The sequence below is a fragment of the Carassius gibelio genome, chromosome A10 (genome assembly GCF_023724105.1).
Source record: "Carassius gibelio isolate Cgi1373 ecotype wild population from Czech Republic chromosome A10, carGib1.2-hapl.c, whole genome shotgun sequence".
NCBI classification, from domain to species: Eukaryota; Metazoa; Chordata; class Actinopteri; order Cypriniformes; family Cyprinidae; genus Carassius; species Carassius gibelio.
This window is the reverse complement of record NC_068380.1, coordinates 1,508,192-1,522,583: the sequence shown is the minus strand read 5'-3', so window position 1 is coordinate 1,522,583 and position 14,392 is coordinate 1,508,192. Positions and strand designations below refer to the sequence as shown.

The window sequence follows — 14,392 nt, the reverse complement described above, 5'->3', positions numbered from 1 at the left end:
TCTTGTTAATAACTGAGTTGTGTGAACATAACCATATTAAGCACTCACAGGACGAACATATTCTACTTCTGTGCGAGTGAACCTAAAGGAGTGAACCTTTAAGAGTCATCGAGTTCCACCCACCCTTCATGAGTCACATCTTTATTACTAAATGAATTTTATAATGTGTTCCTCGAGTACAGTGATGAAGTTTATATCCAGGTCCAGTTATCACCAGGAAGCAGGTCTGACTGTATCTTGTACATTAATGTTGTCATTTATGAAGAAAATCGAGAGTCAGGTTCTTCATATGCAGTGTTTACAGTCATTGTACAAGTATGACCATCATTTCATCCAATATTCAGCTGGGAATTACTCATTTATGTTCCCAGGGCAAACTGGTTCTAACTGGCCCCTTAAAGTGGAGAAAATTCTCCCAATTGACTCACTGTTTCCTTCTAACTTCCTGAGCCATTTTCCCTATCAATCTTGAGATCAGCCGTCTTCTTTTAGGACTGAGACCACTTCCTGTGTCCATCATAAAGAAACATTTATGGACTGTTAAGCCACTCAGACAACCTTTTAAAAATTATTGCGACATTGCAATTTTTTAAAAAAAAAATCTTCTGTTTCTAGAAAAGTTAGATTTGCTCGAAATTGGATGAGATGACCCTGCAATTTCTTTAATTTTCCTACAAATTTGTGCATTGAGTAAAATGTCGAGAGCAATGTTTGATTTCGAAAAGCAAGTTTTGATGTTCAGTAGCTTATAAAATCACAATTACATTAATGGTTTTAACACAATCGTATTAACCCAATTGTATTCTATTTGCATTTCAACTTCACTCAAACAGCCAAATCCATTGCAATAAATGTTTTTTTTTTACTTATATTGTATGGTAGTGCTTAACTAAGCCAAATCCTTATTGCGCTTAAAAAATAAAATAAAAAATAAAATAATAATAAATAAATAAATAAATAAAAATAAATAAAACGTTTTTATTTAATTATTTTGATTATTATTTAAAAAAAAAAATTGTATCATTCTCCACTGTACTGCACTTACATTTGTAAAAAAAAAATCATAGCTTTCAGTTTGACTTGGGTTTTATGAGAAAAGAGAGAAACATTTGCCTTAACCCCCACACGTCATTGTACGTCATGAGAGGAGAAACAAGGAAACAGCTTGTACAGAACAATAAACGTTTCCTGCAGTGTACCAGGCATCTTTACCGAGCTGGTGCCAAGCCACTCGAGCCACCTTTAATGAGCTAGTGTAGGTGCCAGAAAAGCTATTGTGTCATTGCTGTCTATTGGAGGAAGCATTCAGCAAGCTCCTGTGCCCAGTTTGTGACCATGAAGCATCCTGTAGTACATCGAGCACCTTGAGACGAAACAAATAAGATGCCTCAGCGTCACTACAACTGGCACAGATCCACATGTTCTGCGTAGTGCTTATGTACTTTCACCAGGTAACCAGGTTTCATAAAAAGCTAGATGCCAGATAGCAGAACTTTTAGAAACAAAACTTGTTTACGCAAATATGAGTAAGCGTTTCACAGAGGTCATTTCAAAACAAGCAGCTTTCTATTGGTCAAATTCACGTGATTGGTTCAGAGTGTGAATGTATGGAAGCCCGTTTCTGCAAAGGAATAAAAAAAAATTATATTGTGACTTTTTTTCTCTCACAGTTATAACTTTTTTTTATATCTCATAGTTAGGACTTTGTTTCTCAAAGTCAGAATTTTAAGTGTTAACTCAAGTTGCTTGTTTTCATTTTATTTAAAAAAATCTGTTCTTTTTCTACTTGTTTTCTTTTTATTTATTATTTAAAAAATGACCCTCTAACACTAGTATTCTCTATTCGTTTTCTGTCACCTTTTTATTTATTTTAATAAACTTTATATATATATATATATAAACCTGCTATGTACTGCATTAAACTAACCAAGATATATAGATATAGATTTATATCTCACAATTATGACTTCGTAACCAAATACTTAGTTTACATCCCACAAATGTCAATTTTTTTCTTAATTCTTTAATAAATACATACAAAGTTTTTTTTTATTCTGTGGTGGAAACAAGCTTCCATATGAATTTACTTAATTGACCAACAGAAAGCTGCTTGGTTTGAAAGTGACTTCTGTGTGAGCTGTGCTTCTTACATCACTACACTATTGACAATATACAACAGACCATTTTTGTTCATGAAATTTTGCTGAAATTACCATAATGTGACTGCACCTTTACACTGAAGGAGGGGGTAGATATCTAGAGATGTAGAGATATATGTAGAGATATCTGTTTTGTTTTTTTTTTGGTTTTTTTTTTTGATGCATGCAATGATAAGCTAAGCAACAATGGTCTTAGCTCTAGGGAAAGATAAAATACTCGCATGAAATAGCATGATTAAATCATAGCCGTAACATAATAACATAATCGAGAAACCAAATTGCAAATAAGCAAGGTTATAGAAGAATGAAAGTACAACAACAATGCTTGTGTGACTACAAAATAGCTGTACTGTGATTGTTCAGATCTGGAGTGAACTATTAATTGCAAACGCTAATTGTTTGGCTGCTGTCTAATATCCAGCACTGAAGCACAGGAAGATGACTGTGTGGAGCAGCTCGGTAATTTCACTGCTTCTACACAGGATTTTCCCATCATTGTCTTCCTCTGGTTTGCCCCTGCGCTAGTTTGGTCGCATGAGCGATTGCTCTGTTTTTATGATGTTTTTGTTTTGTTGCACCATTGTTTATAACTATCAGCTTTCGTCAGGGCAATAACACAACAGAAACTGTTGATGAGATAACTATAAACTAGACATTATCCAGATTTGACTCTCATTTCTCAATATGCTTTATGGGGCTGTTCTGGCACCAGTGAAAATTGTATCAGATAAACAGGTTTATCGTCAGGACATTAGCAAATAGATTTACATCTTGACTTTTTCATCGCATCAAAAGATGGAATCAAAAATACTTGGTCAGAAATGTCTTTTATAATGTTCCAAAAGATTTCTATTTCACAGTATATTACAGTTTCCATAAAAATATTAAGCAGCACAGCTATTTTAACATTGACAACATCAAATCAGCATTTAAGACCGGAGTAACGATGCTGAAAATTCAGCTTTACCATATAAATTACATCTTAAAATATATTCAAATAAAAGAAAAAACAGCTATTTTAAATTGTACAAATATTTCACAATATCACGGTCTTTACTGTACTTATGATCAAATAAATGCAGCTTTCAAAAACATTTTAAAAAATGCAGTTGTGTACTGACTGTACCTGTGGGAAAGAAAAATCAGCTCTTGATACAATTGAGATTAATGTGTTTTCCTGAGAACCCAAATATTGTTCTTCCAAGAATAAGTAATCTCTATTTTTTAGCTCTCCTTGGAAAGATATTTAAAAATGTTTGCATGATTTTAAACAACATAATTGAATAATTTCTCCTGCAAAAGCTACATCTGAGTGATACAATGTTCTCTGAAATAGTAATAAGCCACATTATTTACAAACTGCACCAGAGGGAAATATTGTGAGCTTTCAGTCAGTCATAGTACAGTGCTGACCTTCTTCCTGATCCCATCAAGTCATCCAAAGTCATTTATATGTAAGAAAAGTCTCCCTGGTTCGGATGTAATGAATCTAGTGGAAAAAGGGTGCTGAAACAACATTATAGATCTGCAGACCTCTTAATGGATCAAAGCAGGCTCTTTTGTTGGAGGACTATACAGTAAGATGTCAGTTTTCAAGTTTCCATAGAAATGATCTGACATGTTTCTCATGCATTTAGTTTGACCAAGTCCTCTGTAATGAAGCAATGGCTATAGTTATAACAGTGATCAAGCCCATTTTACTGGACGGCCCAAAACTCACAAACTTAAAAACTGAGAAAAGTTAAAATAGTTTTATAAATTATAGAAGATGATATTTATCAATTAAAGGGACAATAAGTAACTTTTTAGGTATTTTATTATCTAAAATCAATATTTTTATTCATAAATATGCCCTCAATGGTGTACAAATACCTATGCCAATGTTTAAACTAATCCTTGTAAATGAAGAATTAATTATCTTTATATACATGGGACGGGTAGGTCGACGGAGGCTTCCATGTAGTTCCGCCATCTTGCAAAACTATAATAGCAGAGAGGGACAAAAAGTACTAAGCCAACGCGTTTCCACAGCGCTTTTTCGGTCAGAGCCAGAAACGCAGGTGCAGAGCAGTGAGAGGCGCTTGAAACTGCACCGGCAAGTTTAAAAGTCTGGATTGCATTCTTATTATGGACCATACATATGCCGCGCCACAGGAGAAGAAAACATCGTCGCCAAAACAGTCAAAAATAGAACGTAAAAGGAAACGTGACCGTAGATTACAGAAAACAAGAGTTAATGTCGGGGAAGCTTTTTCTAGTTGGAAAGAGCTAATGCTTGATAAAGATTTCAAAAGAGACGCTGAAGTGGCCAGTTTTCTTCTCGACAGGTAAGTCAGTGTTACAATCGATATTATAATATTTTTTTTATATCTAACAATGCACATTATTCAGAAAATATAACGAATAAAGAAGACATAACTACTAATTACAATATTTCATGTTTTCCACAGTCAGTAATTCATACTGTAACATTCGTTTGTTAGTTGTCATGTTGCAGTTTGTTTGAAATAACACACCTGTTCACCTGAAGGAAAACTCGACGAAGCTTTTTGGTACATATCGCCTACCGTAGATGCAACGCGCATTTGAAAAAGCGCTGGAGAGCAAAATTAGTTTGAATGCAAAATACAATTTCACCACTAGATGGGTGTAATTCCTACTTAGTGTCCCTTTAAGGCTATGTTTTGAAAATAAAAAGCCAGCAGTTTCTGAAAGCAAATGAGAGATATCAACATTATTTCCTCAACAAACAGAGGACATTTCTAAATACAGCCCACATTCATTCACTTACTTCATTTTTTTTTCTTCAGCAGAGTTGCAATGTCAGCATCTTCCTAATTGAAGTGGCCTTTGATGTGTTTCTAGAATAAATAAACTGCTCTGTTTCTGACCCAGAGGGGAACAGTTCCCTGTAGTTCATGCAGGCTGTAACCTGTCACATGGTTTCCTGGGCAGTATTTACAGAGCAGGGTCTCACTATTGTGTTGCTCTCCGGACATCTTCCTTTCCATGTCGTTCTCTGTGAGGAAAATCCCAATGCATGACAATACATGCATGAGCTATAATTGATCATTTAAGCACACAAAGACTCACATGCATCCATTCAAACCACTGTAGTTCAAACATTTATACAGTGAATCTGGATATAATGTTATGCTGCCACCATGTGTCAGATCTCTACAGTACGCAAAACTGGAAGAACCACTTACATAAGCCATCATTTTTTAAAATGTATTATTAATAAAGAAAAATAAAACATAATTGCGTAAATTAAAGTAAAAAATAAAATAAAATTGGCAAATGGAGTATACTAAAATCATTTGTGATTAATTTATTACCTATGTATTTATTTTACATTTAACTATACATATATATATATATATATATATATATATATATATATATATATATATATATATATATATTGTTTTTTATGTATGTTTATAGGTCGGTTTGAAAGTGATTTATTTCTTTCATATTTTTATTTATATTTCACACTTTTTTAATATGGATATTTGTACTTTTTATCGATTGACACACCCTTACCTTATTTGTATTTTATATATACAGTAAATATCCCATCTGGCAGCATCATATATTCCAGCTGTTTTCCAAGCCAATATATGAATCCTACTATGGCCAAACATCATCTCATGAATATTAATTACATAATGCTGCAGTTTCGCGGTTACTATCCAATAGCGATGGACTCGCGCAGATGTTCCTCGGTGACCGTCCAATGAAGTAGACTTGTCTAATGAATATTAATGAGCACGCCTTCGCCATAGTACGATTTGTGATTGGCGTTCCGAAAGCGGTCGGGATGACGAGCAGCGCCAGGTACAAGAGCAGGACGGTGAAATCAGGTAAGACATGAGGTGTTAACGGTAGGGGACTGAAATAACATTAAGATTTAATAAGGGAAATGTAATTTGTCTGTTTGCATCAATCGCTCTGGATTTAATGCCTTAATGGGCGTCTGCATCCTTCACCTGCTTCGGGCGTCTCACATCACACAACAGAGGATGCAGAGGTAAGACTACTTTTAAGTCTTCAATCATAATTTTTTATCATTTTTTTTTTATCAATGTGTTTGCCATAGGTTGAATGATTCACATCTGTGCGCGTGCTGCATATAGGCTATTTCTGGGACAGTGGGTTGGCATGCTATGAATAGAGCCATGGGGCTCATAAGACGCTCCTGCCTCACTTACATCGGCTTGGTTGGGAGAGACACCAAAATAGTATATTCTGTATATTTGGTCTGGCATTTAAGGATTGCAAATATCCATCAAATTCAAGGATGCTGTAAATTTTCCGAAATGCATGAAACTAATCCTCACTGTCCCACATTTCATCACAATCTCTGTTTGACCTCACTGTGAAGCAGCAGGAGAACTGCATGCATTGCATCATTTGAGGACAATGACAAAGATGCAGATACTATTAGCCACTCGTCCTAACGTGTTCATTAAAATGTAATGTATCTAGCATAATTATTGTTTTAATTATATGCGTTAATCTAAAAAAAACAAGCCATACTTCACCCCAGAATTAAAGAGAAATGAAATTGCATTTTGCAGAAAAAAAAATAATAATTATGTTTGTATTGCAATTAAGATCATTTGCATAGCGACATTTTTTTCTTTATGCATTACTATAATAAGAATTAGGGGAGAAATATGATTCATTGATATTGAAATAATGTCCCAATTCAAAAATCTTAATAGTCCCAAAAATTAGGGCTCATTGGCTTCATGCAAAATGTAATTTCATATATTTTTATGATGAAATTCACCCATATAGTGCTTTTCAATCCTAAATATCCTATTAAAGACGTATTTTACATTCTTTAATGAGATGCCACACTGTTTTGGAATATTTTTATGATTACATATTCCTCTTCAAATAAAAAACAAACATGCAAAAAAAACAAAAAAAAAAAAACATGATAAATTATCATGTTTCATTTCTTGTCTTGTTTCTCAGTGAACGCCCACTAATACATGCACATGGATTCAAGTGACTGTTGCCAGCTGTGCATGAAAGCAAAATCCAATATCCATGCCTCTAAGTCAGGATAAACCTCTCCCCCACAGCCAGATTCCCAGACAGGCCAAACAATCCTGGAGATGAACCCAAGCAGGGGAATCTATTGTGTGAAAACAGATTTTAAGATGTTGACCTTCTCATTTTGATCCAAAATTGCTATTTTGTAATATAATACAATGCATTCTCAAAAGCAAACTCTACTAATCAGTCTAATTGTACTTAGATCCTGCATGGATTTTAAAACAAATTGCATACTCTGCTGCTCTTTAAGATGCATTGGATCAATAAACAGAGCTAATTTTGCATATTTGTGATGCAAACCAAGCATAATGATTCTATATGACAGTAGAATGGTTTTATATAATAGGATAAATTATGTAATATTGTAAAAATGGGCTTTGAGGCCTTCGGCATTGGCTCCTAAACATAATGAAACATGGCAGGAATTGTGGGATTGCCCTAGTAAAGAAGTGAGTGTGGTTACATCAGGCAGGCTGTGTAGGATGGGGGTTGGGTGCTTGGATTCATCTTTATCCCACAGCTATCACATGCTTTGCTTTGCTGATGTCCATTTTTGCATACTGTACAGTTGTTTTGATATGGAAATTGATGTGGTAGAAGCATTGCTCTGTTAAATGATCTCATTATATACGCTATTCTTTTAGGAAAAAGAGTATGTCGGCTTCGCCACCCTCCCAAACCAGGTTCACAGGAAGTCGGTCAAAAAAGGTTTTGATTTCACACTCATGGTAGCAGGTGAGTTTCCTTATCATTAACTATAACTAATATTAAAACTATTGTGTTCCTTAAAGTGATAGTCCAGCCAAAAATGAAAATGTTATCATCATTTTCTCACGTTGTTCCATGACTTTCTATATGTTTTCATGACTTTCTGTCTTCCGTGAACACAAAAGAGTATCTTTTGAACAATGTTGGTGACCAAACAGTTTTGGTTCCCATTGACTGAATCTATTGTATGAACTAAAAATACTGTGGAAGTCAATGGGATCCAGAACTGTTTGGTTATCAACATTCTTTAAAATATCTTTGTGTGTGTGTGTGTGTGTGTGTGTGTGGGTTCCACATGCAGAAGAAAGAAAGGCATACAGGTTTGGAACAATATGAGGGCAAGTAAATTATGACTTTTCATTTGGGTGGACTATCCAATTTAACTGAAATAAAGATTAAATAAAATATCAATATTAAATATTCATATAAAGTAAATATTCATATAAATAGCTTAAACCTAAATAGGAACAAAAGACATGTAACAAAATATTAAAATTTGAACAAAAATTACAATTATAATTGAAGATATAAAAATACAAATAAGTATATTTTATATAGACTCAAAGTATATTAATAAATACTAAAATAATATATAGAAACAGTGTTAATAGTATCATTGAGATGCTATAAGTGTTTATGCATATTTTCTTTTTTCTTTTTTTCTTTGTACTTTTATAAATTTTGGTGTGTTTTTGTAATTTTTAGTGTTTTTTATCTGTCTATATAGTTTTATTTTATTAATAATTTTATTTTATTTATTTTTCATTTTTCATTTTAATTTAGCATATCAATTTAAACTAAATTAAAATGAGAAATGCTGCAGAAATTAAAGTTAAAATTGCTGAATAAAAAGTTTTTTTTATTAACATTTATTTTGTCAAGTAATGAAATTTTTTTAGTATTGGTTTTTATTTTAGTTTTAGTTTTAGTTTGATATTAATAACCCTGTGAAGTCTATTTTGCCATTTTTAATGATTCATATAACTGAAAGCAGACAGATAAAGAGCTTCAAACGTTTCTCGACCACACGAGCAAAATCTGAATTTCTGCATGTATACACTCCCTGTCTTTTAGGGGAGTCTGGTCTTGGAAAGTCCACCCTGATCAACAGCTTGTTCCTCACAGATTTGTACAAGGACAGGAAACTACTGAATGCTGAAGGTATATTTCTGCTCTCATACTCGCAGATTTACTGCAGTTTAAATAATGTATTCTAGATGACGCATCTGTCCTTCCTGAAATATGTATTTGGTGTTTAGAGCGCATCAGTCAGACTGTGGAGATCATCAAACACACGGTTGACATCGAGGAGAAGGGTGTTAAGCTGAAGCTGACTATTATAGACACACCAGGTTTTGGAGACGCTGTCAATAACACAGAGAGGTACATACGTACAGTTTAATTCAGATTTGTTCATTATAGTGTCGTTTTCTTTTAATCAGAGGCTTTTGTCTCACCTGTCAGCTGGAAGGCCATCACTGACTACATTGACCAGCAGTTTGAACAGTATTTTCGGGATGAAAGTGGCTTGAACAGGAAGAACATCCAGGATAACCGTGTCCACTGCTGCTTATACTTCATCCCTCCGTTCGGACACGGGTAATCCAACCAGGACTCTCTACTAAATATGTGCTTACTTTAAATATCTGAATAAAATATGTTCAGATAAAGGCATTCCTTTTGCTCAAACAGTTGAGCAAGCTGCTAGCAACACTAAGGTCATGGGTTCAATTCCCAGGAAATGCTTAACTAAAATGAATAGAGAAATAAATAATACCTTTAACGTATACCTTAAATGCCAAATGCAGAAATGAAAATGAAATACATGAAATGTTACATCTTAAATTTGGCAAAATAAAATAATTCTGAAATAATTATTAAAAGAATTACAAATAAATTATTAAGCAATAGAAACAGACAAAAATAATTTTTCTACAAGTTCTACAGCTATTTGTTGATATGTGTATATATATATATATATATATATATATATATATGTGTGTGTGTGTGTGTGTGTGTGTGTGTGTATATATATATATATATATATATACTGTATATATAGTTGTCCATCATACTGCTTATTTTGTTAAAATTAAAGTAATTCAGAAATTTGGAGTCAGTAAGATTCATTTAATGAAACTAATACTTTTATGTATTAAATTGATCATAAGTGCCAATAAATATATTTATAATTGTAAAAAAAAAATTATATTTCAAATAAGTGCTGTTCTATTAAACTTTCAATTCATAAAAGAATCCTGCAAAATTATGTCATGGTTTCCACAAAACAAATATTAAGCAGCAAAAACTGTCAACATTGATAATAATAATAATAATAATAATAATAAATGTTTCTAAAGCACCAAATCAGCATATTAAAATGATTTCTGAAGATCATGTGACACTGAAAACTGGAGGAATGATGCTGAAAATTCAGCTTTATATCACAGGAATAAATTACATTTTAAAATATATTAAGACAGATAACAGTTATTTTAAATTGTAATAATATTTCACAATATCACTATTTTTATTTGTATTTTTAATCAAATAAATGAAGCTTTCAAAAACACACACAGAAAACTGACCCCAAACATTTGAATGGTAATATGAACTTCATATAAACATCAAACTCGATTATGAATGAGCAAAAAATCTTATTTTCCATCATATGGCTTCATTTATGAAACTTAGACTCTAAATGTCTGTTTTTCTGAAAGCCAATTGAATGAAGTATGACAGACTGGATAAGCCCACTCACTCTCTCTTCTCCCCCTCAGGCTGCGGCCCGTGGACGTGGAGTTCATGAAAGCCCTGCAGGACAAGGTGAACGTGGTTCCACTCATTTCCAAGGCTGACTGTCTGACGCCAGCAGAGATGAGGAAGATGAAGGACAGGGTAAAGCGGATCACCTCGACCTCAGTCTGTTCATACACGCACACCGCATCCTCGCTCGATGGTGTCAGGGCTTCTGACGTAACCACTGTTTTCCATCCTTCTATTCAAGGTGAGGGAAGAGATCGAGAAGTTCGGCATCAAAGTGTACCAGTTCCCAGACTGTGATTCTGATGAAGACGAGGAGTTCAAGCAACAGGACCGAGAGCTAAAGGTCAGAATTATGACTCATAAATGGATACTTAAAAACTCGAGACATGAAAACTGATGTTCGCTGTTTCTGTGTTTCTATGTCTGGTTCATAGGATCCACGCTACATGCTTGATCCAGTTAACTATACTCCTCTGGGACAATAATTTAGCAAAATGATTATTATTAATAACAGTCAAAGTAAAATACAAATAAAAATATATATATTAATTTAAATTAATTATAAATAAAAATAAAAATAAATATTCCACCAGGACAAGGGAATCCATCTTTAAAAAACGACTGTAAGCTCAACTTTTCCTGCAGAACTTGACTAACTAACTTAAATAAATACATAAATAAATACAAATAAATGCATAAATAAATAATATAAAATATATAAAAAATAAAAAAAAAATCAACATTACATTTTAATTAAGTGTAAAAAATACCTTAAAAAATAAGAACATTTGGTAAAATCAACGAATTAATGTACACTTTAAAAGCAAATAAAATTTAATTAAAAAAGGACGATAAACTATAAATAAAATCAAAGGAAAAAAGTTAACCTGAACGATGGAGTCTGTCTCCAAAAAATAGCTGTAAAATCAGCTCTTTCTGGAGTTGACTTAATTAACTTAACTAACTAATGGAACATTTTGAAAATAATTTAAAATTTAAAATGAAGTGAAATCAAATAATAAATTGAACCAAACAAGGGAATAAATCACAATCTTCTAGAAGCGACTGTAAACTCAACTCTTCCTGGAGAACTTTAATTAGGGTAATCTTTTAAAAACTTTCAAAGTTAAAAGCAAAAAATCTGAATGTTCTATGTTGTGTGTTTCAGGAAAGCACTCCATTTGCTGTGATTGGGAGCAACACGATAGTGGAGGTCAAAGGTCAGCGGGTGAGAGGGAGACTTTACCCATGGGGCATTGTGGAAGGTCAGTACAAATCTACACTTGAATATCTCAATTTTGCATGAGACCCACTCTGAACGGATAAAAACAAATGCATCAAGAATAAGTTTTAATAAAGCTAAATATAAATGTTCTAAAAAGGCTTCACAAACCGATTTGTGCACATACGTTTTGTCACAGTGGAAAATCAGTCCCATTGTGACTTCGTCAAGCTGAGGAACATGTTGATTCGCTCACACATGCATGATCTGAAAGACATCACGTGTGACATGCACTATGAAAACTACAGAGCGCAGTGCATACAGCAAATGACAAGGCAAGTCACAATGATTTTCTCAAATATCTTAATAGATATCATTGAAAAAGATACTTTGCCATTGTTTTTATGGCTTATAAGATGTTCTGTTTTCACCAGCAAACTGTCCCAGGATAATCGTGTGGAGAGCCCTATCCCTATACTACCACTGTCCACCCCGGACGCAGAGACAGAAAAGCTGATAAAGATGAAAGATGAAGAGGTGAGTCAGCTGTCCTGCTTAATCTAGTTATTTCAGTTCTTAGCTGTCAATTAAAAACTGTGACATTGAGCATTTCTGCAACACTAAATGCTGAATCTGTCTAATATTATTCACATTGTCTTTCAAAGTTGCGGAGGATGCAGGAGATGCTTCAAAAAATGCAGCAGCAGATGCACGAACAGGACCTGTAAATGCCGCTCTGAACAAAAACAGCCGATTTCAACTTTCAGCTTTAACACAAGCAGACACGTAACACTTTAACATCCCACTGAAGGATATGCAGTAGGGAAAGCAAACACAACACAGAGATATGAATGCATGTGTCGAGCACTGCGGTTAAAAGGGTCGCTTCACCTGAGCCTGATATCTAAAACCAGGCTCCAAGTTTAAATATTTAGTAACGCTAAAAGATTTAGTGATAGTTTGTTTTCACACTTTGTACAGTCCATGTGATGCTGTATGACTGTTTCCATGGCAAAGACTGCTGCTTTATTCACAGTAGACATGGCAAATGCTCTGTCGTTTTTTTTTCTTCTGCCGTTTTTATGATCTGTTTCTATCCCCTTTTCTTTATAATATTTAGTAATGTGTGTGTGCGAATGTGTGCCTGTGCCAATTTGATTAAAACAAGTGGAATGCTAAGTGGAAAACCAAATATTTGAGTGTTTTTCTACTTTTAAAGCAGCTTTACCAACCAGTTATTAAATTCTGAACAAGGTTTAGAAGTATGAAAACATTTGCAGTATTAAAGCAAATACTTTAACCTTAATCATTTTTTCATTCTTCATTAATTTATTTGTCTCTGAAGGCCTTATCAGAGCACCTTGAATTGCAAACTTTGTTGTACGACTGCTAAATGTTGAAAGGAATTTTCACTAATCCAACCTTTTGTCTACATTATTGATTGAACATGAAAATTTAATTCTCAATTTTTTATGAGATTCAGGTTATAATATACCACATAGGATGACTGTTCCAGTCCTATAACACCAAATTATTCATAATATTTTACAAAATGGATATCAGACAATCTTTATCAGGCTCTAACATCTTTATAAATATACTTGTTGTTGGTTGGTTTTACATGGATACATTGAGATATTGATTTGTATGCCCTGTATGTATTTACTCAAGCTATTCCTATGAGCGTGACAGATGCAACATCTGGCATTTATCATTATTCCTTTGAAAAATAAACACCATCTGTGGTAGAACCTGTCTGATCTGTACATCTTTTCATGATTGTTAAATACTTTTTATGTTGCTCATGATATAATTTAACTTTCTTGTCATTAATACCCAAATTATCTTTCTATTGCACACACAGACACACACATATGTGTATTTGTGTGTGTGTGTGTGTGTGTAGTTGAGCATGTTCTTCTGCATGGACTGACGGTGAGGGAAGTTGGCCTACAGGCTCATCTACAGGGTTTCACTTACACGATACACATACAGCAGCAGTACTTCAGATGATAGAACTTTCATTATTCGATGTACAGTAAAAATACTGTACATGTTGTATTCCCTCAAACTCATTACTGTTGAATTGAGTTGTAGTCAAGTAGTCCTTACATATACTCTATTTGTGCAGAACTGAGAGATGGCTGTCTAGGGGAGGCAGAAAAGTATTTTGTCAGAAAACTAAGAAACTGCTATAAAAAATAAGTATACTACCAGTTCTGTAATGCAGTTTGGCAGAACTGAATGAATAATTGAATGAATGAATGAATTTATTTACAGTGACTGCCAGTATATTCCAGTGTGTGTTTACTGTATATACTATTGTTTGGTTTTCGAACCTTTCATCTACTGTAAGATCTTTTTACAGTAGTGAGATGAAAGTAAACTTTTCCTAAACTTTTCT

At 33.7% G+C, this 14,392-nt stretch overlaps 1 protein-coding gene across 2 annotated transcripts; it reads left to right on the top strand.

Annotated features, from left to right (window-relative positions):
* Positions 1-5,943: 5,943 nt before the first annotated feature.
* Positions 5,944-13,739, top strand: LOC128020758 (septin-5). Of its 2 annotated transcripts, XM_052607401.1 has the most exons (11): positions 5,949-6,192; positions 7,877-7,967; positions 9,075-9,161; positions 9,260-9,383; positions 9,465-9,599; positions 10,781-10,898; positions 11,008-11,109; positions 11,935-12,031; positions 12,188-12,323; positions 12,423-12,525; positions 12,654-13,739. In XM_052607401.1, the coding sequence occupies exons 2-11, from the start codon at positions 7,958-7,960 to the stop codon at positions 12,714-12,716; spliced, it is 975 nt and encodes a 324-aa protein (XP_052463361.1). In that variant the 5' UTR covers positions 5,949-6,192; positions 7,877-7,957; the 3' UTR covers positions 12,717-13,739. The 2 variants fall into 2 exon arrangements, with proteins under 2 accessions (XP_052463360.1, XP_052463361.1); XM_052607400.1 differs by having other exon boundaries at positions 5,944-6,192; positions 12,188-12,525.
* The last annotated feature ends 653 nt before the right edge of the window (positions 13,740-14,392 follow it).

Bases quoted from the DNA above. Each gene is read 5' to 3' on its own strand.
- LOC128020758 (XM_052607400.1), top strand. The intron at 9,384-9,464 runs GTACATACGTAC...CTCACCTGTCAG, and splicing joins GCTGTCAATAACACAGAGAG to CTGGAAGGCCATCACTGACT. The intron at 10,899-11,007 runs GTAAAGCGGATC...CTTCTATTCAAG, and splicing joins TGAGGAAGATGAAGGACAGG to GTGAGGGAAGAGATCGAGAA.